The following is a 27473-nucleotide window of genomic DNA, read 5'->3' on the forward strand; positions in this document are numbered from 1 at the left end:
ACGCCTTTAATCACAGCACTTGGGAGGCAGAGCCAGGAGGATCTCTGTGAGTTCGAGGCCAGCCTGGGCTACCAAGTGAGCTCCAGGAAAGGCGCAAAGCTACGCAGAGAAACCCTGTCTCGAAAAACCAAAAAAAAAAAAAAGAATTATACTTGCAATGTCCAGTCCATTTGTATTTGACAAATTCAGAGAAATTACTCTAGTATCTATCCTATCTTGATGAGTTCAAAGTTTTATTACTAACCCACTTTCCATCATAACTTGTATTACCAGCCTAAAAATATCTTTTTTTTTTTCACCAAGTGGCAGTGGCACACACCTTTAATCCCAGTACTTGAGAGGATCTCGAGCCAGGCAGATCTCTGTGAATTTGAGGCCAATCTGGTCTACAGAACAAGATCCAGGACAGGTACCAAAACTACACAGAGAAACCCTGTCTTGAAAAACAAACAAACAAAAAAAAGGCTTTTTAGACATTAAAATATTTTCTTAGATAACTTAAGCTTTTATGTCTCTCAACATTATAAACTTTACAACTCTTTTCTAAGTTTCTTTTCTGAATTTGGTAACAAAGAAAATGGTATAACTATTCCTCAACCCCATCAGAGACTTGAGAAGGATAAACTATTGGAGTAAACAGGAAGTGCAGAGCAAATAACTTCCAAAACCATAGAAATGACAGAGACATCCTGGACAGTCAGGTTCCTCTGCAACGATGGGGCATCCATCTTTGGCCTACAGGCCTAGCATGTCTAAAACTTTCCTGTGTTTTTGAATTTTGAAGGACTGTCCTACCTTGTCTTGGCAAAGCTCAGCAGTTGCCTTCTTTTGTGTCCTGCTTATTCAATTTGGACACCATACTGTCAGCAGTTGAGGCAAGGGCAGTTTCTTGCCCAATGACTAACTTTGCCACAAATGAAAGTAAACTATATGGAGGTTCTTCTATGCCCATCATCTTCTCTGAAGTAGATTGGTGCTGCTAGGAACAGACATATATCACTATCAAGAAAAGCCTTATGTTATTAAAATATCTTAAATGTCATGTTCTGCAGGTCTCTGAAGTGTTTGAAGAGCACCTATCTAAAGTATATCTCTGACCTTGAGAACGGACCTAACATGACTACCAGTCTGATTGTTAAAGATGACCAACTACTAACCTGCATTTAATTATCCTAAATAGTTTATAATAATAGCATTCAAGGACTAGAACTTTACATTTTTAATGTAACAAAAATGAATGGAGTCCAGTCTGCTGACTCAAGTATACATAGTGTTCTGTTACATTAGAGGACTTAATATTCTAACTTTTCTTCCTGGGGAAAGGCACTGCAGCTGGAGCCCAAGGTCTCCTGCAGGCTAGGAAAATGTGGAGTCTCAACCCTCCACAACTCTTGCTAGATCAAAGTCAGTTACTGGGACATCATTTTTAAAAAAAGAATGATACAAACCCAGTTTTTCCAAGATGAAGATAAAGAGGAAGAAATACATATTCCATACCTAGACCTGTAGACATCCATGTCCATAGGATTTACATACACTGCTCACAGGACACAGATAATATTGAGGCAACCACATAATAGCAGAGGATTTTTGAAAATTCAAGCTTTATTGCTTTTTGGGGCACTGTAGTCAACAATTGAAACGCTTAGGCCATTCAAGAGAACCAATAAACACCCACCACACAAGGCCCTCTGCAGTACACAGAGAGTCAATCTATTACTAAAACAAATACCAACTTCCATCTGATATAGTCAGCTCCTCCTAATGACCAATGCATTCACTGCTAATGATCTTCAGCCCACACCTAATGCTGCAAGGCATATCTCAGCCCATCTTCATTTCTGTGAGAAAAACAAGAAGGTACCTGATCTCATACAACATCCTCAGCTATCCAGGGACCAAATTCCAGATCAAGAAGACGGAGAGCACTCTATAGTTGCATGTTCCTAGTCCTGATCCACACACCCGCTAACTTGATGCACTCTGAGGTTCAGTCCATGCCTACATCATATATGTCCTCTAAATATAAAAGTAGTTTACAAGCCATAAAGTATGAAGTATTTTACCTCATACCCAGACTGCACAGAAGAGATTGGCCTCAAACATCACATGATACTTTAGGGGAGTCTTAAGAGATTGACTTTCTGAGTATGTGTTTGAAAAGGGATGGGGCAGAGGGTGGACGTGAAAACGGTGAGCTCGCTCCAGGTCAGAGGGAAACAGATAAAGTATCCCCAACTCTCTGAAAGATCCTAGAGACAAGGATGCAGCCAATTGCCCCTTCTTACCTCTCCCATAACTTATGAAAGTAAGGAAGGCCAGCTCTGTTGCTCTGTCCATGACACCTACAGGAACTACAAACTCTGACAAGAAACTGGCAAAAAGCTGGGAACTATGACAATCTCAGTCACATGGTACAGATATCTACAAAACACCCTGACGAAGCTCTGAATCTGACATGATTTCTTCCAAACCCGCTGTCTCGGTTGCTTTATTGTTGCCCTTCCTGCAACACAATGTAACGCGATGTGATGACTGAGGATGGAGGACATCAGGAGCGCCAGAAGGAGGAGGTCAGAAAGCCTTTGGGGACAGGAATCTCCCTGCGTTGCAGACATTTCTCCAAGAACTGCTTCAGACGTATGAAAGAACCCATTTGTCCTGAGCTTGTGATGGCTTCAATTCTGTCACGGGAGGGAGAGAGAAAGGGAGAGAGGGAGGGAGAGAGAGATGTGAATCCCACCTGTGGCACATCTCCATGCTCTGGTCAGGCGAGGACTAGATCTGCTGACTCTTCTAAGGAACGCTGGCTGTGCCGGGCGGTGGTGGTGGTGCACACCTTCAATCCCACCACTTGGGAGGCAGAGGCAGGCAGATCTCTGTGATTTTGAGGCCAGCCTGGTCTACACAGCGAGTTCCAGGACAGTCAGAGCTACAGAGAGAAACCCTGTCTCAAAATACCAGAACAAAACGACAACAGAAGATTGCTGGCTGTTCTTCTGAAGGAACAAAGGAGGAGGACATGCTGGTCTTTTCCGAGGTCTTTGTGATCAGGCAGGGTAAGTTCCACCAAGGCCTCCCCCTACTTGAAATCCCAATGAATTCAGAAGAGTATTTCAAGGTGAATGGGTGAAAACCACACCAGTCAGGCAATCTGGCAGGCAGATCAGTTTCTCCAACTGACTTAATGACGAAATCAACTCCATGGTTCATGAAATTCATGACTACTTATAATCATGATCCCAGATCATATGGGGAAGTTTAGGAATAACATTTAAACACACCAAAGTCAGGCATGGTTGTATACACTAATCTTTAGCACACAGCAGGAATTAAGTGTCACCTTTGGCTATATATATATATGTTCCAAGTTTAGCCTGGGCTAGGGAGTAAAGACTCTCTCCAAAACCAAAACAAAAAAGGGCAACCGGCGGTGATGGTGCACACCTTTAATCCCAGCACTCGGGAGGCAGAGGCAGGTGGATCTCTGTGAGTTCGAGGCCAGTCTGGTCTACAGAGCAAGTTCCAGGACAGGTGCCAAAATTACATAGAGAAACCCTGTCTCAAAAAACAATAAAAACAAACAAACAAAGGACTGGAGAGATGGCTCAGTTGGTAAAGCGCATGCTGTATAAGCATGAGGACCTGAGTTCCCTCCCCAGAACATACCTAAGAGCCAGAGGTGGGGGTATGCACCAATAATCCTAGAGCTTGGGGCCAAATCAGAGTTCTAGGTTCATGAGAGAAACTACTGCAAAAAATAGTGAAGAGTAATAGAAACACCCAATGTTGACCTCTGACTTACACGTGTATGTGTACACCCAACTCTTTCATTCTCTCTCTCTCTCTCTCTCTCTCTCTCTCTCTCTCTCACACACACACACACACACACACACACACACACACACACACACACACCCCTACACCTGGGCACGGTAGCTCAAGCCTGTAATCTCAGCACTTGTGACTCAGGCAGGAGGCCTGCTGAGGTCCAGGCCATCCTGGCCTACAGAGTGAGATCTTGTCCCAACCCTTCTTCAAAAAAAAAAAAAAAAAAAAAAGCCAGTATTTTTTCAATGGTGTGTGAGTGAATGCATATAATGGTGTGAACAGAGCCTAGAATGTGCTAGATAAGTGCCCTATCACCCATACCCAACATCCAATATCTTACTTATTTCAACGTCTCCATAATTTATAATTTTTTAAAGAAACAATAATTAAAAGTTGCTTTCATTAAAGTACAAAATCATTTACTCAAACATTAAAGACAAGAAAAAGTTGGAGAGATGGCTCAGTGGTGAGTATCTATTGGTTTTGCAGAGGATCTGAATTCAATTCCCAGCACCCATGAAGGGCAGCTCACAGTGCCTGTAACTCAGCTCTGGGGACTCCAACACCTCTGGCCTTTGAAGGCACTTGTATACATCGTGTGTGTATTTGTGTTTGTGAACATTCTCAAGTATATATACACACAGTTGAAAATAAATTTCTTTAAAAAAAAATCAAAGAGAAGGATGAGTAGAAAGGTATCCCGACCCCTCTTTTTTGGATTTTTGAGACAGGGTTTCTTTGTTTAGTCTTGTCTGTCCTGGAACTAGCTCTGTAAGACCAGGGTGGCCTTGAACTCTGCCTGCCTCTGCTTCCTGGGTGCTAGGATTAAGGGTGTGTACCATGATTGCCCAGCAATATTATCTTTAAACAGATTGGGGTCCACATCATGAGATCAAACCCAGGCCCTTGCTCATGCTAGGCACATGCTCAACCACTGACCCTAGCTCATTGTTCACTTAAGTCAAAATTATCACAGACTGGGCTGGTAAGATGGCTCAGCGGGGGTTAAAGATCTTGCCACCAAGCCTGACTTACCTGAGTTTGACCCCAGGAACCCACAAGGTGAAAGGAAAAACCCAGTTTCCATATGCTGTCCTGACTTCCATGTGTACACTGTGGCATGCATAAGCCCCACTTCCAGCCCCACCAATAAACAAAACAAACATGCCAGGCAGTGGTGGCGCACACCTTTAATCCCAGCCTTTGGGAGGCAGAGACAGGTGCATCTCTGAATTCGAGGCCAGCCTGGGCTATAGAGTGAGTTCCAGGAAAGGCGCAAAGCTACACAGAGAAACCGTATCTCGAAAAACCAAAACCAAACAAACAAATAAACACACAAATATAACTTCAAAATGAAACATGCACAAGATCCACAGCCAAACATCAGGCAGAGAGTCAGCCCAGGTTGGAGGTCTCCATCGGATCTCTCCCCCTCAGAGCTCAGCAAACCCCAGAGAAGAGGGTGAGGTGGAATTGTGGGAGCCAGTGAAGACACCAGGAGAGCACAGTCTGCAGTCAACTAAGCAGGGCTCACAGGACTCACACTGACTGAACGTGCAATCGTGCAGCCTGCATGATAGGCTCTCTGCATATATGTTATGGTTACTGGCATGGGGTTTTTGGGGGGACTCCTAACAGTGGGACTGGGGGTGTCTGACTCTTTTGCCTGCTCTTGGGATCCCTTTCCACTTACTGGGTTGCCTCGAACTGCCTTGATGTGAAGGTCTGTGCCTGGTCTTAATGTACTTTGTTTTTTTGTTGTTGTTGGTTGTTTTTGTTTTGTTTTGTTTTTGGAGCTGAGGATCGAACCCAGGGCCTTGCACTTGCTAGGCAAGTGCCCCACCACTGAGCTAAATCCCCAACCCCTTAATGTACTTTGTGATGTGTTCAGTTGATGTCCCTGGGAGGCCTGCTCTTTTCTATGAGGAGCAGGGGTAGGAGAGTGGATTTGCAGGAGGGAGAGTTGGAGGGGGAGGGGAAGGAAGAGTAGAGGGAGGGGAAGCTGCAGTTGGGATATATTGTATGAGAGAGGAATAAATAAAAGTAAAAAAAAAAAAGGGGCTGAGACAGGATTGGTAAGAGTTCTGGGACAGACTAGGCTACAGAGACTCAAAATAAACAAAAGAACAAAAGAAAACGAAAATAAAAACTCAGCAAGACACACACACACACACACACACACACACACACACAATGCACTAGCACTTAGGAATTCATGGTACCTGGCTTTCAAGTGTTACCTACTAATTCCCCAGTGGGCTGATCAATAAACCTGTACCTGGGGAAGTAGTCCTCTTTGATGAGAAGTATCACCTTCCAGAACTGGACCTGGTACTGCTTCATGAGGGCGTTCCCACACACCTAGAGGGAAAGTAAAAACTATGAGAGTAGCTGGGTGCTGGTGGCACACCCTTTAACCCCAGCACTCAGGAGGCAGAGGCAGGCCGATCTCTGTGAGTTCGAGGCCAGCCTGGTCTATAGAGTGAGTTCCAGGACAGCCAGGACTGTTACATACAGAAACCCTGCTTTGAAAAAAAAAAAACCAAACAAAAAAATAAAAAATAAACAAACAAAAATACAAAACAAAACTGTGAGCAGAGAACAAAAATCAACTCATGAGAAAAACACAATTACTCCTTTGCCTATCACTCCTATCATCTCAGGCATGGCATCACTTAGCTAACTAAGGAATAGATGGAAAACATCTCAGCCATGGTTTGTCACTTACTAACTAAGGAGTAAGTGGAGAAGAACCAACTTTCTATGTGGGGGATGTAGTCAATTGTGGGCATTGTCTAGCCCACATAAGACCTTAAGTCCCTTCATAACATTAAAGAAAATCCAACTTTCTTCTACTTTATTATATACTCCCACTTAAGTCACCTGTCGAGGCTTAACAAATAGCATGGCGTTCCTCTTAGCTCCTGCTTGTCTCAGACTCAGGCTTAATGTTGACACACCATGACTTCAGGAGTTATATCCTAACTAGGAGCTATTACAATTACAGGCCTAAGGGCTTCAGTGTTGTCAGGGCATGAACTCTCAGCATTCAGTCATTCGAGGCCAGGTCTCACTGAGTGGCTCAGGCTGGTCTCAAACTTGTGATCCTCTTGTTGAGCCTCCCCTGTGCTGGGATTAGCCATTCCCAGTTCCCTGAAGCTTATCTCAGAAGCAGCTCCTTCTTCTGGGTGTGGTGGTGAATACTTTTCTCCTATCACTCAGAAGGCAAAGACAAGAGGATCTCTGAGTTCCAGGGAGGGAGATATCTGACCCAAGCTTGCATTTTCTCCCCAGAAAGTAGTCATGAGAACAGTGGGATATTGATCCCTCCACACTGGGTAACCAAACTGAGACTGGGTGACAGCCCAGGATAGTCCTCATAGTGCACAGAGAAGCAAGGAAAGGGGCCTCAAAAAGCAAGAACATTTATGGAAGACTAGACCCAGGAAGAGTGTGTTGGTGCCTGGTGATCTGGTTCCTGTTTCCAGTGTCTCAGGAGACTCGCCTGCACAGTCTACCATAGTTCCATTACTCAATTCTCTATCCCTAGAATGAAGCCTGCTCTTACTTACACTAGGATACACACTATTGTAGAGGGCGGAAAGTGCTTGTGCACGCAGATTGATAAAGGAGAAGCCAGTGAAGTTAAACTCACAGGCATCCTTCAAAGGAAAAAGGTTTCTAACCTCTCCTCCTGGAACGCTGCGAATGGACGTAGTCTACGACCTGGTCATCCTTTGCTGTCTGATGAGCGAGGCTCAGCCTGTATCTTACAGAATTTACGTTTTACTTATCCCAGGCCCTTTCCCCCTAAACCTTGAGTATTATTTCTAGGTCATCAAACTCATCCTTGCCAGGTGGTGGTGTCACACGCCTTTAATCCCAGCACTCAGGAGGCAGAGGCAGGTGGATCTCTGTGAGTTTGAGGCCAGCCTGGTCTACAGAGCAAGATTCGGGACAGGCTCCAAAACTACACAGAGAAACCTTGTCTTAAAAAAAAAAAAAAAAAAAAAAAAAAACCAAAAACCAAAACTAAATCTATCCTCGTGAGAGATGCCATTTGTACCGTACAACAGCCTAAGTGACTTCTGTGTTATCACGGAGCCAGACCAATCCTGACTCCCACAGGCCTTGTGTTGACAAACTCAGTCATTCTCCCTAGACCCTTATCTTGAGCACTGTTTCTGAGTCAACAAGAACCCATCTTATGGATGAAGCCATGTGTACTTTGTAAGGAGCTTCAATGTAAACATGTCTTAAGTGTTGTTGTACTCACAGGGCTGAGTCATTATCTGAAAACTTTTTTCCAAAATTGTGCTATGCTTAAATATGGCAAAAATATATGAGCTGGTGTCAGACTCCAAGTCCTGGCCTAGCACCAGGCCGAACTGAGTTTCATTCTTCCCACAACTGAATTGTTTTCCTTGCCAGCTATAAAGCCTGCAGGGACACCCCAATCCAAGACAGTATAAAGAGCAGAAAATGGCCCATCCTAGTCTAAGAGAAGTCAAGGACAGTGAGGGAAAAAGTGGCAGCCAGGCCTGTCTCCTGGCTCGGGAGAAGCTGGGTAACAGCAGCCCAACACTGTCCACTGCGTGGCCCCACTTCTATGGTGCTTCCCCATTCATTTTACCCATGTCCTGAGGCCACCTCAACCGCTGGCGTTCTCTCATTGGATAGTGGAATTACCTCCAAGAAGTCAAACAGGAGAGTGGCTGTCACATCCGACAGAGGCTCCATGTTTAAGATCTGTGCCAACCAGCGCCAGCCATGATTTAAGCCATGAGGATGAGCCTGGAAGGCAAGCAGCTGCGTCATGACATCATTTCATTTTAGTCACAGAATAAACTCTCCATGCACATCACTCAACCATTAGACAGGAACCCCAAGAGCATCCGGTCCATGCATACACGACAGAGCAGGAAGAACAAAAGCTAAGGAAGTCATTCTTTGAAATATTTTGATCCATGTGCAGGCTCCCACAAATCCTTTACAGGGTTCCTTTGATATACCAGCACCAGCTTCATGTTCAGGAAATCTGTGGTTTGTTTTTCAGATAGAGTCTTAACTTTGTAGCCCAGGCTGACCTCAAACTCATGGCAATCCTCCCTGGCCCACTCTCCCAAGATGGGAGTGTAGGGGTAAACCACCTCGCCTGACTTTGTTGCTGTTGATTTGGTTTGGGGCGGTTGTTTTTTGGTGTTTTCATTTTGAGACAGGGTCTCACTAGGATTGGGTGGCCTGGAGCATCTAAGTAGACCGAGCTGGCATTGAATTCACTGTCCTGCCTCCTAAATGCTGGTATTAAAGGTGTGTCACAGCCGGGCGGTGGTGGCGGCGCCTTTAATCCCAGCACTCGGGAGGCAGAGCCAGGCGGATCTCTGTGAGTTCGAGGCCAGCCTGGGCTGCCAAGTGAGTTCCAGGACAGGTGCAAAGCTACACAGAGAAACCCTGTCTCGAGAAACCAAAAAAAAGGCGTGTCAGTGTCACTATGCTCCCCCACCACACACGCCTGACTATTTGTCTCATTTTGGTATTGTAGTGACAGGGTCTCACTGTGCAGTCCAGAGTGATCTGGAGCTTGCAATCCTTCTGCCACAGCTTCCTGGTGTTGGAATTACAGGCAACACACCACAACTGACCAAACTTTTACAAATGTTATGACTTGTGGACTCTGTTCTAAGATTAGTTCTTTATGGCTTCAGCTGAGGGAGCAGCTGAACTCTCTTGTTGATTCAAAAAAGTTGCCTAAGAATCAACATCCACTTCTCTAAGATATAGAGAGGCTATATTTTAGCCATGAGGCTACCATATTCTTTACCCATCATTCCACAGTATAGACTCTCTGAAGGACAGCCTGCAAGAGCCTTCAAAGACTGAGTTACAAGCTTGGTCACCGGCCTGTGGTACTACGGAGTGTGGAACCTTTAAGAAGTGGAGCCCAGTTGGAAAGCTAGGTCACTGGGGACATACTCTTGAAGGGGATACTTACTGAGAACCCCCTCAAAAGCTTTTTGCATCTTTCACTAGCCAACTGCTATAAGCAGCTTTGCTCTGCCCGTGCTTCTGCCATGATGCTTTGTCTCACGGTGGCTCCAAAGGCAACTGGACCAAGGGAGAGTGAGACAGAAGGCTCTCACAAATGTCCTAATCCATGCATGGGCTATCACAAAGCAAAGTACAGGTTTCCTCCTTATAAGCTGTTTCTCTTAGTAACAGAGAGCAGACTACCACCAAGGTGCAGTTGCTGTGGATGCTGGGTTACCACGCCTTATCAATAGCAGGCTGTTCTACCTACCTCTTGCCGGTTTCCATAGGGCCACTGGAGCTGGATGATGGCAGCATACAGACGGATCATCCCAGACATTCGTTTTAGAAAGTTGTCCTGTTGCTCCACCTTCGAATCTGTCACTTGGTAGCCAAGCATCCTATATGTGAAGATAAAATTCAGAATGACAAGGCCAAAATGAGGGTGACAAAGAGGTTTCTTTTTATGGCTTAAGGTACTACTAGTTGCACTTTGCATTATTATTACATACTCATATTATTATATCTGTACAAAGCACGGGTATTCATGATTAGATTTCTATATAAAATTTAGCTCTTCAAGCAAATTCACCAGTGAACTCACAAATAAGGAAACTGCCTAAGTTTTGGCTAGTTTTGTCAACTTGATACAAGCCAAGAATCATCTGAGAAGAGGGAACCTCAATTGAGAAAATACCTTGATAAATAAAACAGCTATAGGGAAAGGGAAGTCTGTTGGGCATTTGCTTAATGAGTGACTGATGAGGAAGGGCCCAGCCTGCTGTGGGTGGTGCCACCCCTGGGTTAGTGGTCCTGGGTGCTATGAAAAAGGAGGCTGAGAAAGCCATGAGGAGCAAGCCAGTAAGCAGCACCCACTCCATGCCTCTGCCTCAGCTCCTGTCTCCAGGTTCCTGTCCTGCTTGAGTTCCTGCTCTTTCCATGAAGAACTGTGTCCTCCGAGTTGCTTTTGGTCATGGTGTTCCATCACAGCAATAGTAACCCTGACTAAAGCAGCTTCTCAATGAGATCTAAATGATTTACCCTATTCTGCAAAGCTGTAAGATGAAAAAATTCTAAGACTCAGGGTCCTAGATCCAGTATTCTTTCCAGTAAGTGATGGGGATTATCAATTAATACCCCCTCAAATCTACAAATCCAAAAGACATCCAGTTTTTGTGAAAGACATTACTCCCCCCCCCCTTTTTTTTGTGAGACGGGGTTCTTGCTATATAGCCCAGGGTAACCTGAAAACCCACTTGCCTTAACCTCCCAAATCCCAGAATTACAGATGTGCAATACCAATCATGGTTCAAGACATTGTGTTTCTGACAGGACATTTAAAGTACAGAGAAGGAGCTGTGAGAAAGAGTGAAAACAGATTCAGATTCTTATATTCGACTACTCTCCCTAGAGTGAGTGAGAGAGGAGAAAACGATCTCACCGTTGATAGTCTTCCAAAGCCATCCCTTCCTTAAAAGCTGGGTAGAAAGGAACAGAGTAGGGACACTTCTTGTGGAGATGAGCAAGGATGAGGTCTCCCACTTTGGGGTGGAGCTCCCAGATACCAGATGCCACCACTGCAATGGGGAATGCTGCTTCATGGTGAGAGGCCACTTCCTCCTCACCTTGTTTCTAGGAACACAAAGATGACACAATTTCAAATTATTATCGTAGCAAGGCTCAACACTTTCCACCAGCTTCTTTTACCCAACAACAAGGTTTCTCACCACAAATTTCTCTGCCAGTTTGTACTGGACAAAGTCCAGCCCCTGTGGGTTAAGAGTGACAGACACAGAACGCCCACCAGATTGAACAGGCTTTCCAGAGAGCAGGCTATGGATCTTTTCAAAGACCTCCTTCAGCTTTGAACCTGGGTAGGAAAGAAAAAGCAACAAAAAAATAAAACCGCAGCAGGACATGGTTGTACACACACACTAACTCCAGCACTTGGGAAGGAAGGGTACAAAGAGCAGAATTCATGTTTGTGTTGAGTATGGCCATGTAATGAGTTTGAGGCCAGCCTAGTCTACATGAGACCCTGTCTCAATAATATACAACTTCATGTCAATCTTCTTTTTTGTTGTTGTTGTTTTTTTTTTTTTTTTTTTTTTTTGAGACATGGCTTTTCTGTGTAACCTCCCTAACTGTTCTGGAACTCACTTTGTAGATCAGGATGGCCTTGATCTCACAGAGATCTGCCTCCCAAGTGCAGCACCATGCCCGGCTAACATCCATCTTTTTTACAATGCAGTGACAGAGCAAAGCATCTATCAAAATCCATCTGTATAGAAGTTTAGACTCTCAGCCCACACACTATTGCAGATGGGCATATAACAGGGCTGGGGAGGTGGCTCAGTGGCTAAAGTGCTTGCCACACAAGCAGGAGCTGAGCTTGAATCCTTAGCACCCACAGAAAATCCGAGTGTGGCAGCATATGCTTGTAAACCCAACACTAGGAGGGGGGAGACAGGCAGATCCTAGGGGCCCACTGACCAGCCAGTTTAGCTAAAAATGTTAAGTTCCAGGTTCGGTGAGAAACTGTCTCACCAAACAATGTGGAGGGACTGAAAAGAGGGCTCAGCAATTACAAATATATACTGCTTTTGTGGAGGGCCCAAATTTGATTCCCAGCACCCACAGTGGGTGGCTCACAATCACCCATAACTTCTGCTCTGAAGAGATACAATGCCTCTGGCCTTGGAGGACACTTTACTTACAAGCATATACCTACACATACTAATAAATAAAAATAAATCTTAAAAAATAAGTAAATAGGAGTTAGAGAGAGATGACTCAGTGGTTAAGAGGACTGGCTGCTCTTCCAGAGAAGCCAGGTTCAATCCCAGAACCAACGTGGAAGCTCACAACTGTGCATAATTCTATTTCCAGGGGATCTAATACTTTCTTCTGGTCTCCAAAGGCACCAGGCACACACATGGTACACACATACACACACTAAAACACTCACACCCATAATATAAAAATAAATAAATCTGTCTACACAGATCTGAAGAGATGGCTCAGTGGTAAGAACATGTGCTGCTCTTTCCCCTGCTCACTCAACCTTCCTGAGCACTAATTCCAGAGCATGCTGGGTCTTACCAGACTAACAGCAGTATGGGAACAGACATGCAGATTACTTCCGTTTCCAGCAAGAGGAAAAGGAAACAGAGAAGATAAACTAGTTAGGAGGGAGTTGAGACACATCTAGGCAGAGAAGTGCCTAATGTGGCCACTAGAGTCTGAAGCTTGGAAGAAAGGAATGCACCCAGAACAGAGTGAGGTGTCACTGGTAAAAAGTAATGTTTGACACCATGAGGTTAGAGGAACAACAGAACTGTGGTGACAGCAGGCCCCTGGGAAGCACTACAGTCAAGACAAAGGCAGGGAAGGAAAGGTGGGTGAACCCTGAGAAGCAGCATCTGCAGAAGTCAGGGGAGTTGTTTCCAAGAGAAGCTTGTAGTCCAAAGGCCAAACAGAAAGACTAGCCGCTTAGAAAGTGATCGGGAGGCGGGAGAGCAAGGGAATCAGTGCTGGGGTATGAGCGCTTAAGCACATTTAAAGGCTGAAGGAAAGAAGCCTCAAAAGGAACCGATCTCAGGAAGAAGAGAGAATGGCCAGGAGCAACAAAGTCTTGCAGGTGACAGGAAGGCTGGGACCAAAGGCAGGCTTTTAGAAGAGCTGACTAGGACAAGAAGGCCACCTCAGTCTCTAAATCAGACCAAGAGGTAAATACAGCCTCTGAGGAGATCAGGCTGCTTACTTCCCTGCAGCTGAAGTAAGACTGCAGTGACTGAGGGTAAGGAACAAGGAGAAGCGGGAGAGAGTAGTCACCCTCTGCTATCACTGTCAAAGGAAACACCACTTTAAATTCCTCAATATGCTATGTGTTTATTTCCACTCTGCCCTGTTCTACAGAGAATTGCAGGCAACAGTGGGTTGTAAGTTTGGTCAAATGACCTTGAGGGCACAATCTACAACATTCCTGTGCTTTTTTTGGCAACAAGGTAAGAGGGTGATGAGGCCCAGAGCAAGAAGGAGGGCTCTCTAGCCGCTCTACTACTTCTTGATGGTACAGCCGGTAATGGGGGCTTCCTCATCTACAGCTGTGAAACTGAACCCTGGCTCCAAAGAAGGGTCTTCCTCAGTCTGGTCTTACTTGCTACATCTCTGGAGGGGAGAGTATTAAAATGTCAATCTTGGAGTTTGGAAAGCTAACACAGGACAAAGCAGGACAAAAGCAAAGATATCCTAGGTATATCCTAGGTGATATCCTAGGTTGGTATTCTCGCATTTTCCCTCCCAAGTTATCTTCATGTTTATAGTAGTAACTTTCAACTTTATACTTAAAAGCCATCCTAGAGCTGGGGGACCAGGGTGTTTGCTTAGTATGTCTATATAAAGTGCTGGGTTAAATTACCAGTACCACTTCAAAAATACAAATAAAAAAAGCCAGACACATGCCTTTAATACCAGCACTTGAGAGGCAAAAGCAGGCAGATCTCTGTGAGTGAGTCCACAGAGTGAGTTTTTGAACAGCCAGGGCTACATAGTGAGACCCTATCTCCAAATCAAGTCTCCCCCACCCTCCCCACAAAAAAATAAGTAAAAAAATCATTCTAAATAATTATTATTAATAAATAGCTTATTAAAAATGAATCAGGGGCTGAAAGATGGTTCAGTGGTTAAGATCAATTGCTACTCAATCATTAGGACCAACCAGAGTTCAGATCCCTAGACCTACATGAGGCTGCTCCCAAATTCCAAGGGATCCAACGCCCTCTTCTGGCCTCCATAGGCTCTTGTACATGCACTCATATAGTTACATGCATATATACATAAATAAAATCTTGTGTTGTGGCACATGTCTGAAACTAAGAACACCCATCAGGGTAAGATGAATTCAAGGACAGCCTGGTCTACACAGTGGCCCACTAACTCAATAAAATAAACAAGTTAGAATCAATCGCTCACTAGTACAGGACACCAGGCCTTCAACCTCCAATACCAATTAAAAAATAAAATGAGCAGATCTCTGTGAGTTGGAGGCCAGCCTAGTCTACAGAGTTACTTCCAGGACAGCTGAGGCTACACAGAAAAAGCCTGTCTCAAAAAACCAAAATAAATAAACATTAAAAATTGGTCAGTGGTTCTGGCATGTCATCTCTTTACCCCCGCAGCATTTCTTTAGCACCTCCCCCAGCTCTCCCACCCCCCAGGTTCTCAATAAGATCACTTGAACCCCTCCCAAAAGAGTCAACAAATACTCTTTCTTTTTTCTTTCCTATGCTACTGAGGGCTGAGTTAGGCCTAGCAGCTGAGTGTTCTGCTAGCTGTATCCCTGAGTGTTTCCTGACTTTTTCCTTGTGAGATAAGGTCTCACTGCACTGTACTTTATAAGCTTGGATTTATGATCCTCCAGCCTCAGCCAGCTGGGATTACAGGCCTGTACTGCTAGACCCAGCTATCTTCTGTTTGAAGAGGAAAACAGAAGAAAACGGGAATGCAACACAGCTTGAACACACATTTTCTTGTTCTGTTTGGTGGCAGTGGGGACGGAACCCAGGCCTTTGCACATGCTCGGCAAGCCTTCTGCCACGAAGCCACATCCCCAGCTTACACTTTGTGTGAGAACCTCAGAGCAATCAGTTTGCAAAAGTAAGCCAATGAAGTGAAGGACAGTATTGTTAACCATCTGACCCACCTGCAATGGTAGAGATCTGGCTCACTGGGATGGTGGCTGCCTTCTGCAAGTCCATCTTTATCTTTTTGGCCTGCCAAAAGAGAATGGTGGTATGTTAAAGATCCGAGCACATGCCTTTAAGACGAGGGAACATGACATGCCAAGTACCTTCTTTTAGGACGTCAGGCTGTGGGGCACACCACCCAATTTTTGCCACCCAACTCTCCTTACCTGACTGTCCTTACTGGTGGTCAGGCCCTCAAAGGCCAACACACATTTGGCAGACGCATCCTGAAGTTGCTGATACCACTGCATCGTACTGTCTTGTACCTTTACCTGCAGGTCTGAGAATAAACGACAGGCCTTACTGGCAGTGAGCTCACTTAATATGCCATATGAGCTAGGACTATTCTAAGCACTGCACTATGGATTGGATGCTTCAGTGGTCACAATCACACTATGAAGTAGATACTACTGCCACCTCCATTTAAGGAGTAAAGCAACAGACATGGAAAGGTTGTTTACTAAAGTCACACTGCTTGACAAGTAGAAACAGATTCCATTGTCTGGCTAAACACATTGCTATGTGACCCTCGAACATATTACACAAGGTTATCTGCACACATTACTTCAAATACTTAGCAGTGGGGTTAGAGAAATTGTGGTTCAGCAGTTACACACATTAAATAAAATCCTTAAAAAAAAATTCTAGAGCTGGAGAGATGGCTCGGTGTAAGAGAACTGGCTACCCTTCCAGAGTCCTGAGTTCAATTCCCAGCAACCACATGGTGGCTCACAACCATCTGTAATGAGATCTGGCGCCCTCTTCTGGTGTGCAAGCATAAATGCAGGCAGAACACTGTATATGTAATAAATAGAATCTTTAAAAAAAAATTCTAAAAAGAGCAGTTGCTCCTCTTGGAGAAGACTAGAGCTATCCAGTTCCACATAGTAGCTCACAAGTCCCTGTACTTTCAATTCCAGGAGATCCAATGCTCTTTTCTGGCCTCTGTGGACACCAGGTACACATGTAGGGCACATATATATACAAAGGTAAAACATTCATACACACAAAACAAAAATAAATAAACCTTTAATAATTCTTTTAAAATGAAATACTTAGCAGTAGCAATATTTGGAATGACACACCCATTAGACACAGACAAGCTTTTCAAGTCCCTGGGGAAAGTGCTAGAATCTGAAATTGGTTCCAGATCAACTAAAACACATTATGTAAAAGTTCTGATAAACTGGGCCATTCTGTAATATGATATATATTTTCTCCCTCCCTTCCTCTCTCTCTAATGTTTGTTTTGTTTTTAAATATCCTGAAACTCAAACAGCTAAAGGACTGCATCCATACCAAATTCACCTTCGTTCTGTGTTCCTGCTGGGCCTGGGCTGGGCACAGGGGGTTGGGTGGGAGCCCCTGGCCCCTGCTGCACCTGTGATTCTTGCAGCTTGACCCGGGCCTCCTCTTCATCCTGCTTCTTCTTGACTTCATAGGCTCTGGTGATCTCCTGCTCCAAATTTGAGAGGAGGTCCCGCATTTCCTGCAGGGTTCGCTCGGCCTCAGCTTGGTTCTCTGCTGTGGGATAACCACTCTGTCAGAGTGAGAGACAATAATTAACATTTATTTCCTAGATAACCTCGTGGGGCTAAGTCACATCACACACAGTACATTTCTAAAGTCAAACTGTTGGATCAGTGCATATACATGGTCAAATACCTACTCTTTTCCTGTTCTCTTAAAGATTTACTATCAGAGAGCGGCAGCTCATGCCTAGACCTGAGAGGCAGGAAGATTGCTGCAACTCTTGAGGCCAGCCAGGGCTACACAGTGAGACACTGTTTCAAAGAAAAAACAAAAAATAAAAAAATGCCACTGAAATAGCTCAGTGGGGAAAGGTACTTCCTTAGCAACTGTGACTGACAACCTGAATTTAACACCTGGAACCCCCATAAAGGCAGAAAAGTACTGACCCCATACAATTGTCCTCTGACTTCCAAACATGTACACACACACACAACACATACACAATAACAACAAAAGGTGTATCATCATCACATCCATAGCAACCAACAGTGGAGTTTTTGATGCTTTCAACAATGGTCAGAGCAATCTTTTTTAAAAAGTTTGTGACAAAATCAAGTATAAAGTGCATATACCAGTAATCCTAGCACTCAAGGGGCTGATGTAGGAGCAATGCCTTAAGTTCCCAGCCATGTTGAGCTATACAGCAAGAAAATGAAAGTCAGGCAACTCCTGAAAGTCGGCTCTCTCCTCTCACACCTCGTGTGAGCCAGGAGCTCAGGTTCATCAGCCTAAGCTCAGGCCTCTACCTGCTGGGCATGTGGCAAGGCCCATTTCAGTTTTTTAAAGCAGCCTGTCATGTCCTTTGCTCATTTTGTGTGTGTGTGTGTGTGAGAAAAGCAGACAATGAAAGCAGTTTATCCTTTTCCATAAATTACAAGAGCATTCTTTGAATCAAGGACATTAAATTTCAGTGTATATGGTAAGTACTTCCTAATCTGTAACGTCTTTAACTTTTATGTACTTAGATAGACCAACATTTTCCTGTATAACCCCAGTGTTTCTTGTACTTACTGTCAACTACTCCTCTTTTTCCCATAGTACTTAATGTTTCTTTCGTCTCTAGCTTTACATTTAAATATAAAGTATGGAGACAAAGATATGAATATAAAACATATTTAATCTTTTTTTAAAATGTATTACTATCTCTTACTTGCCAGGTTTTCATTTTATGTTGCCAGGACCTATGGAAGCGAACAAATGCTTTACCAGAGAGCTCTGTCACCAGTTCTTACCCCACCGATCAAGCAATGACTGGTATTTCTTCCAATAGCCAACCAGGAGGCATCATTTGTAAATCAAAGTACACTTTGACTTTAAGCAGCTTTGTTTCTAACCTGAAGCAGTCATTCTGTAATCCCTCACCTCCAAGGTGGTGCGAATGATTCCGGAGATGAGGCTACACAGCTGGTTGCCCCGGGTCTGGAAGGCAGCCAGGTCGACATTCAGCAGGTCCTTGTGCTGACTGGAGGCATCCAGCTGCTGGTTAAGCTGAAGGACCTCCTCTTGCAGGGTGTACAGGTTGCGTAGACGGACCTGGCCTTCCTCCTTCCGAAGCTGCTCCTGCTCTGCCTGCTTCACACGCTGTTGCTCTGCCTCTCGCAGCTTCAGGTTGAGAATCTACTGAAAGGGCCACTGAGTCGCTGAGTGGGGGCACCTCTCCCTTTCCACACTGCTCAGATCCTAGGTGAGCTACAGCTTTTCACAGGGGGGCTTAGAGCAAGAAGTAAACTCCCCAAGGCCAAGACACAGGTTAATTGCAATTTTCAACTTGATTGGCTTGAAAAAGAACCCAGGAGAGTAGCAAGTCATACCTCTACAGGTTCCTGAGGACATTTTCAGAGAGGATTAACAAAGAAGGAGGGCCTACTTGAATATGGGTGGTACCATCCCCACAGGCTGAGCCCCAGAAGAGAAGGAGAAAAGGGCGTAACCCAAAGAGCAGAGGCTTTCTGAACCTTCTGAAACCAGTAGCTGAAACAATCCCCTTTCCCATTGTCTTCTCAGGTATCTGACCACAGTGATGAGAACTAACTACACAGCACTATGCAGGAGCATGGTCATGGACCAAGGTCTCTAGAATGGCTGTTGATCATGTGATGAACATTCAGAGGGCTAGAGACAGACACCAATAAAATCATGCCGATTCTCCCAGGCACTGACCTTGGCTCTGTGGCGATGCTCAGCTTTTAGTTTCTCCTGGTGGCCCAGGGCTTCTCTGGTACTGATAAATAAGGCAGAGTCAGGGAAGTCTCCTGAGACAGTTTTCCGCCCCCCTCACTGTCATATTAGGCCTCTTCCCAAGGCTGGTCACTTTTCCAGGCTGGAAACTTCTTTGCCTATTTTATTTTGATATTTAAGGACTGACTTTCACCTTGGGATTTTTCTGGGAAAGCAATCAAGCTGACCACACAGACATTTGCAGCGACCACTCAGGAAGACTCACCTCTTCTCCATCACTTCCTGTAAGTCCTGGAATTCCTTATGCAGCTTCAGTTCCTTCAGCTCATCAAACCTCTTCAGCTGTTCAGATGCCATCTCTGAGAGGGCTCGCACCTTCCTCTCCTGCTCCTCCTGCCACTGCCTCAGGCCCTCCTGAAAAGGATCGGCACCTGCCTTTAGAGTGCCATAGTCATTTGGTTCATTTGTTCCTTGACCACCTCGCTTAGTCCTTAGCACCCGAGAGACACCAGTGCATGGAACCACCTGCTTGCTTCTCAAGAGCTGTGTGGAGCATTTATCCTTGGATGGAATTTTTTTTTCCCTTTTATCTGTTCTTTTTTTTGAGACAGGATTTCATGTAGCCCTTGCTGGTCTCAAACTTGTTCTGTAGCTAAGGATGACCTTTAAATCCTACCTGTCTCCACCTCCCTAGCCCTGGTAATATGGACATGGGGCCAGTTTCATATGCTTCCAGGGATTAGCCCATGGCTTTGTGCATGCTAACCAACTTCTCTATCAGTGTGTGTGTGTGTGTGTGTGTGTGTGTGTGTGTGTGTGTGTGTGTGTGTGTATGGAGGGGCAGTGGTAATGTAGTATTGTGTATCACGTTGTGTGTATACAGTTACAGAGCAAGATGTCAAGTGTCTGCCTCTATCACTCTCTCTAATTGTCTTGACATGGGATCTCACACTGAACCTTAAATTCCCCATTTGGCTAAAAGTGGCTGGCCAGTCAACTTTCAGGATATGCCTCTCTCCCCACTAATGCTGGGGTTACAGGCAAATACAACCATTCTGTATGAGTGCTTGGGATTTGAAGTCAGGTCCTCATGCTTACAGAGAAGTGCTCTTACACAGAGCCATCTCCCCAGGCTCTTGCCATTTTTTAGGACTGTAATTTACTGTATTTTCAATTTTAGACTCAGGCAAAACTTAATTTTACAAGCTAGAGTAGTCCCAAAGTCAAATTAATTAAAATAGTGCTATTCTTTCAAAAGATAAAATACAACTGTCATAATATAAACATATCTGACACATCTGGATCATCTGCAAATTCTAGAGAATTAAATGGAATATAGGAAAGCCTAAGTTAAAATTGAACAACCAGAAAATGGAACCAGATTTCACTTGAGGGTGTTCACTCTTGACCTTTACATCACCCTACCTCCAAAGTGAGGTTTCAGTGGGTGACATATCCTGATTAGCATGTAGTGAGTATCCTCCCCCTGGGGGAGTCTAGTGGAAGGTGGCTCTCTAGTGTTAGGCCTTCCTTGCTTCATTGTCTCACTTACTGTTCCTCTCATTCTGTGCGCCAGTTCGTACATTCGGATGCAGCCTTCCACTTTGATCGCTCGGGAGGAAAGAAGTGCAATAGGTTCGGTGTGCTGGCACTCATGTGTGATCTAAACAGAAGACGAGTGAGAAAATAAATAAATGAAATGAATGAGCTTTTAACATGGGAAACTTATGTTGTCTTTTATAGACAAAGATCATGTCTTTGCTAGTTTTCTGTCACTGTAGTTTTCTAGGTGTTTTCCTAGAAAATTATTCAAAAGTAAGATTTATTTGGAACCCAATTCAGAAGTTTCTATACACAGCCACTTGATTTACTTGTTATGGAAAATTACTTTAACTATGTAAGATGTGTTACATTTGTTTATGCTGCATTTGTTTAATTATGTAAAGATGTGTTGCTTTGCCTACCTAAGGCACCTGATTGGTCTAATAAAAAGCTGAACAGCCAATAGCGAGGCAGGAGAGGGATAGGAGGGGCTGGTGGGCAGAGAGAATGAATAGAAGGAATATGGGGAGGGGGAACACAACTCCCCTGGGCCAGACAGACAGACACGGAGAAAGCAGGAAAAGTAGGGCACACAGAATGAAAGGTAGAAAGCTCCTGAGGAAAAATGTAGATGAAGGGAAATAGGTTACTATAAGTTATAAGAGATAGTGGGACGAGCATAAGACCAAGCATTCTAACTAGTAAGTCTTGTGTCATGATCTGGGGGTTGGTGGCCTTTACAACTTGTTGCTTTTTTCTGGGCTGTGCTAAGACAGAACATGACAGCAGAAGATGTGATAGAGAAAAGCAGCCACCTTAAGGTGGCCGGGAAGCAAAGGAAAGAGGAAGGAAGGGCTTAGGATTAGATTTAGCTGACAAGGACCCACTCCCTCCAACCTGGTGCCCTATCAGATTATGAACCCAGCAATGTATTAATCTACTGAAGATAATGATCCAAACACTTCCCAAAAGCCTCACCTTTGAATATTGCTGCCTGGAGGGCAAAGTTCAACACAGGATCCTTTGAGGAATGCTTGCGTTCCAAAGCCTAACACATCCAACTTAGGAACCAATGATGGACTGATAAATCACCAATAACGAAAATAATTTAGGTTCCTGTCAGAACACAGTACAAATTGTACGAGGGGATTTCTGAGCGCTTGTGAGAAAATTCCAACAAAATAAGACAAGCATCTTGTGACCTCATTTTCTTCAAAACACAAAACTGTTCTTGGACTGTGCTTTCCTGCCTCTCCCATGTGTAGCAGATAGAAATGTTTATTTCAGATTATTCATTACAACTGGTTGTTATTTATTTTTGTCTCTATGGAAGAACATGTTTTTGCCATGTGTGGCATGTCCTTGTGACTGTACACTTTACTCAAGTGACTCTCCTTAATCCTCAGAGTATAAATTGTCCGGTGCTCTGAAAAAAGTTGGCTATTATATGAGACTTAAGTCTGCCTTATTTTAAGACCCAATCTCCCAGGTTCACACTGCCAACCACAGCAGTAAACAGGTTAGAACTATTATGGCCAGATCACAGGGACCCCCAAAAGACCACCACCAACCACCACAGAGACCAAATCCCACATGTAAAAGCAAAGAGCCTTTATTTCAAGCTCCAGAGCTTGGTCCCTCTGTCTGTCCAACACAGCAGTGAGAGCAGAGAGCCCTGAGCTTAGGTGGGGCAGAGTTTTTATCATAGTAGAGGTTGGGGTGAGGGGATTTCCAGGGTCCAGGACCCTGATTGGCTGACAATTGTCTAAGGGTATCTGTAAAACAAAAACAGGTGTGTGTTAGACTCAAGGACATCTGGCCACCTTTTCTAATGGTTTGGGACATCAGGTACTTCCTCACCCCTGGGTAGATCCCTGGGTGTTATCAGCTTAAGGCTTTTCCTGGATCTGGGTGTTGCCTGCCAGTAAGCCTGTCACAGAAGCTGTGTCTAGGCCCTTAAGCCTGTCATGGCTGCTGTGTGGTCAAGCTATTTTGGGGCCCCTTCACAAGAACCACTGTGTTTTCTATGATGTCAACTTTGTTCCTCCCTCTCCCTTTTCCCATTGCTGGCCCTAACTGATTTACATTTGATCTTCTCCAAAAGGCCAAGAAGCACAATACTTTACTTCTTTTTTTGAGACAGAGTCTCACTATGTAGCTCTGGCTGGCTTAGAATTTACTATGTAGACCAGACTGGCCTTGAACTCACAGGAATCCACCTGCCTATGCCTCCCAAGTTTTGCAATTAAAGGTGTGCACCACCATAACTGGTGTCACGCTGGTTTTATTTATTTATTTATTTATTTATTTATTTATTTATTTATTTATTTATTTACTTTTTTGGTTTTTTGAGACAGGGTCTCTGTGTTTAACAGTCCTGGCTGTCCTGGAACTCACTCTGTAGCCCAGGCTGGCCTAGAACTCACAGAGAACCACCTGCCTCTGCCTCCTGAGTGCTGGGATTAAAGGTGTGCGCACCACCGCCCAGCTCTGGTTTTCTTAATAAAATGTCTCTCCTTAGGCTGGAGAGACAGCTTGGTGGGTAAAGTGAAAACAAAAAGGCCTAGGGTTTGATCCCCAAATCCATCTAAAACTGCATGGTGGCATGTACTTATAATTCCAACACCGGGGAAGAGGAGACAGGAGGATTCCTGGGACTACTGGCCATCCAGTTAATCCTAACTGGTGAGCTCCAGGCCAATGAGAAACACTGTCTCAAAAAACAAGGTGAAGAGTGGAGCACAGTGGCGCAGGACTTTGATCCTAGCGCTAAGAAGGCACTCACATCTCTGTGAGTTCAAGGCCAGCTAGGCCTACAGAGCTAATTCCAGGACAGGTAGGGCTGTTACACAGAGAAACTCTGTCTTGAAAAACAAGGTGAAGGCCCTTGAGAATAAATATCCAAAGTTGACCTCTGGCCTCCACACACATGTGCATACATCTACAGGCACACACACTGGGTGATATGGTAAATACTGTTCCTACAAACAGCTGCAATAGGAAACAATCATTTCTTCAGGGTAACGTCACTGTCACGTGACTATATTAAACACTTCGATTTTTCAGCCAACAGGTGTTTTGTCTTCAAACTTTACCTTGGTTCCATTTGGTGACGGTGAGGAGGATTCTGGAGTGCTTCTGACAGGAGACTTAAGGAGTGAGGGTTGGTCCAGGCCTGAAGTGGATCCAGAGGATGGTGAACATTCAGAGGAAGGAGAGTTCTCTTGCGTGTGGGGTGAGGTGTTGGGTAGGATGTGATCTACCACCCATCCAGAGTAAGAAGATAGTTTTGGAAGAGATGTGCATTCTTCCAAAACATCCTAAGGAGAAGAAGGTTAAGTCTATTTGTATGTCTACTGATATAAGACATTCCATACACTGCTGAACAACGGAGGGCCCAAGCAAGCAAGTTAAAACTGAAGAGAAAGTAACTGCATTAACAACCAGAGATGAAAATACAATAGGACTTCTTTCTTCTTCTTTTTGCTTTTGAGACAGGGTATCAAATTGAGGATGACCTTTGAACTGACCCTCCTGCTTCCACTTCTGAAGTGCTGAGATTATAAGCCACTGTACCGGCAATAGTGGTTTATTATTGCTGCTGTTATTTTATTTACAGCATTTAAAAATTTATTATTACTATTTGTGTGTGTGTGTGTGTGTGTGTGTGTGTGTGTGTGTGTGTAGGCTCATCTGCCACAGTATACATGTAGAGGTCAAAGGATAACTTTGTAGATCAGTCCTCGTACCCACTTTTACATAGGTTCTTGGAATTGAACTCAGTCATTAAGCTTATGCAGCAACCAACTTTACCCATGGAGCTATCTCGTCAGCATAAGTGGACTCTTAATAATGACGCAGACTACATTTCTAAGAAAAAATCAGATTCAAGTCAGATGTGTTGGCACACGCCTATCATTTTAACATCAGGGAAGCAGTGGGAGTAGGGTCAGGAGTTCAAAGCAAGCATCAGCTACAAAAGACTTTCAAATCTCCCATTCCCAATGGATTCCAGTTCTCAATCCATGGATCACTACCCCTTTGCGCTCACATATCAGATAGCTTGCATACGAGATATTTACATTACAATTAATAACAGTAGAAAAGTTACAGTGATGAAGTAGCAACCAAATAATTTCATGACTGGGGGTCACCGCACCACGAGGAACTGTATTAAAGGTTTAAGGCATTAGGAAGGTTGAGAACCACTGTCCAAAAGGAACAATTTGTAAACATACATTTGAGCAAATTTTAAAAACTTATTGTTTGTATGTGCAAGGGATGGTGGTGGGGGATTGCCATGGTGTCTGGACGCAGAGTTTGTAAAGTTCTCTCCCTCCAACTGTACATGGGTTCCAGTAGTTGAATTCAGGTGTCCAGGCTCATCTAGCAAATCATCAGTACTAGCTGAGCCATCTCACTGGTCCTCACTACGACAAATATGAAAGCAATCTAAACATCAAACAGAATACAGCCCGTGGGAAATTTTCAAGTACAACTATCATGTGTACCATTAGTCTGGAGTCCAAAGGTATCCTCACATACAGTAGAGTGTTCAAGCCTTTAATACAGATAAACTCAGACACCTCCAGGGCAGTGGGCGGGCAAATGTGTATCACTGATTAGAAAGCCACCAACAAACTTTACGGAAGGGCTTTGCAAACAGTAGTTATGAGCACCACTCCCCTGTCTGCAGGTCAGCCAGTCATTTCACTGGCAACACTAGAGTTAGGTCAAATCAAATGCTCTCCAAGAAGCCTGGGGCTCCTGTGCAGTGGTTCTCAACCTTCCTAATGCTGCGACCCTTTAATACAGTTCCTCATGCTCTGATGACCCCCAACCATAAAACTATTTTCGTTGCTACTTCACAACTGTAATTTTGCCACAGTTATGAATCATAATGCAAATAGTCTGTTTTCCGATGGTCTTAGGTGACTCTTGTGACCCAACGTGGTCTCGACCCACAGATTGAGAGCCGTAGTCCTAGCAAGTGGACTATAAAGCAGAAGAGAAAGAGAGGCCGTGGCTGATAAGATCCCAGACCCGGGAGTGAACTGGGGTGATGGTGACGCCTCTGGGCAGGACGCTTCCCGTTAAGCGGAGGGGCCGTAGATCAACTAGGACGGGCTCGAGAAAGTTATGTGCACAGTAGTCAAAAAAGCAAAGCGGCCCATCTCCACGCCCGGCCCTCCGCAGGGAGCGTGTTAAACGCGTGGTGACGGCCGCCGCTCACCTCGTAGTGCACCAGCCACTCGCGGTGGTAGGGCAGGCGGCCTTTGCTGGAATTGCGCAGCGCCCTTAGAGTTTCCCAGCGGCGACCCTCCGACGGCATGGCGGGCCACCTGCAGCGCCACCGAAAACGCTACTGACAAAACACACCCTCGAATCCGCCGCCGAGGCGGCGCCGGCTCCGCTTCCGGGTTTCCCGCCCCACGTCCGGCGTAGCCCCGCCCGTAACGGTCGCAGGCAGCTCCCGTCAGCGGCGCACCTCCCACTCGTCAACGCCCGCGCCTGCGCAGATAGGGGCCAGCGCAAGAAAGCGGAAATGAGGCGCTTCTTCCAGCTTTGAGAGGCTCCTGCTGTTAAGAGACTGACAGTTCTGGGAAAGCTAAACGGAGATATAATTTCTTACAGGGCTACGCTAGAGAAATGAAACGCGTCTTCACTAAAAGTTGTACGTGAATATTCAGACCGACCGTAATCGTAATGCGAAAGCCTCCCAAATGGCAATCTCCTGAATTAGCAAATTATTCTGGGAAGTACAATGGAATTCTTCCCCTGTCCCACGTAAATAACCTTCTGTAACATAAACCCTGAAAGCATTTAGCTAAGTAAAAGCAACAAGTTACCGGGCGGTGGTGGCTCTTGCCTTTAATCCCAGCACCTGGGAGGCATCACTGAGTTCGAGGCCAGCCTGGTTTACAGCGCGAGTTCCAGGACAGCTAAGGCTGTTAGAGAAATCCTGTCTCGAAAAACAAAAAGAAAATAACAACAACAAAAAGCAACAACTTAAGGAGAGTGTTGTGGGATAATCTTTTTCTATGCTGTGAAAATGTGTCTCTGCCTAAGGCCCCTTCTGACTGATTTAATAAAGAGCTAAATGGCCAATAGCTAGGCAAGAGAGGATAGGTGGGATTTCCAGGAAGAGGGAGAAACTTGGGAACAATCTGAGGCCTGTGGATTTTCACCAGCCAGACATGGAGAAGTCCGATGTACAGTATGGAGGAGCGGTAACGGGCCATGGGACAGAATGTAGATTAATAGAAACAGGTTAAGTTGTAAGAGTTAGTTGTGAACAGGTCTAAGCTAAGGCCAAGCATTCATAGTTAATAAGAAGTCTCTGGATCATTACTGGGGAACTGGCTGTCCAAAGAAAGTCTGACCACACGAGTGTAGGGGCCTAAGGCCAGAGGAATTGAGTGCCCTAGGAGCTGGACTGAGTTACTGTGAACTGCTTGCCTGACGTAAACAAGAACAGTGTGCTCTCATCTCTGCAGCCCACCTGATCAATTCAAGGTCCTCTGCAAGAGCAGCAAGAGGGATTTTGCTTTTATGTGTTTATTTTTTTGCCTCAGCCTCACACAACCAGAACAAGAGTTCTTAGCCAACTGAACT

General features: G+C 44.8%; 1 protein-coding gene across 2 annotated transcripts; it reads right to left on the minus strand.

Annotated features, from left to right (window-relative positions):
• Positions 1-1585: 1585 nt before the first annotated feature.
• Gle1 (GLE1 RNA export mediator) lies at positions 1586-26304 on the minus strand. Of its 2 annotated transcripts, none has more exons than XM_028883265.2 (15): positions 26092-26304; positions 23954-24178; positions 20869-20979; positions 19582-19730; positions 19299-19359; positions 18501-18755; positions 16914-17145; positions 15773-15885; positions 15563-15632; positions 11586-11728; positions 11300-11490; positions 10130-10259; positions 8521-8625; positions 6110-6192; positions 1586-2684 (listed from the first exon to the last, which is right to left on the minus strand). In XM_028883265.2, exons 1-15 carry the CDS (start codon positions 26188-26190, stop codon positions 2552-2554), a joined length of 2100 nt encoding a protein of 699 aa, XP_028739098.1. In that variant the 5' UTR covers positions 26191-26304; the 3' UTR covers positions 1586-2551. The 2 variants fall into 2 exon arrangements, with proteins under 2 accessions (XP_028739098.1, XP_028739097.1); XM_028883264.2 differs by having other exon boundaries at positions 16905-17145.
• Between the last annotated feature and the right edge of the window lie 1169 nt (positions 26305-27473).

Source organism: Peromyscus leucopus, chromosome 4, assembly GCF_004664715.2.
Source record: "Peromyscus leucopus breed LL Stock chromosome 4, UCI_PerLeu_2.1, whole genome shotgun sequence".
In the NCBI taxonomy this organism is placed as follows: domain Eukaryota; kingdom Metazoa; phylum Chordata; class Mammalia; order Rodentia; family Cricetidae; genus Peromyscus; species Peromyscus leucopus.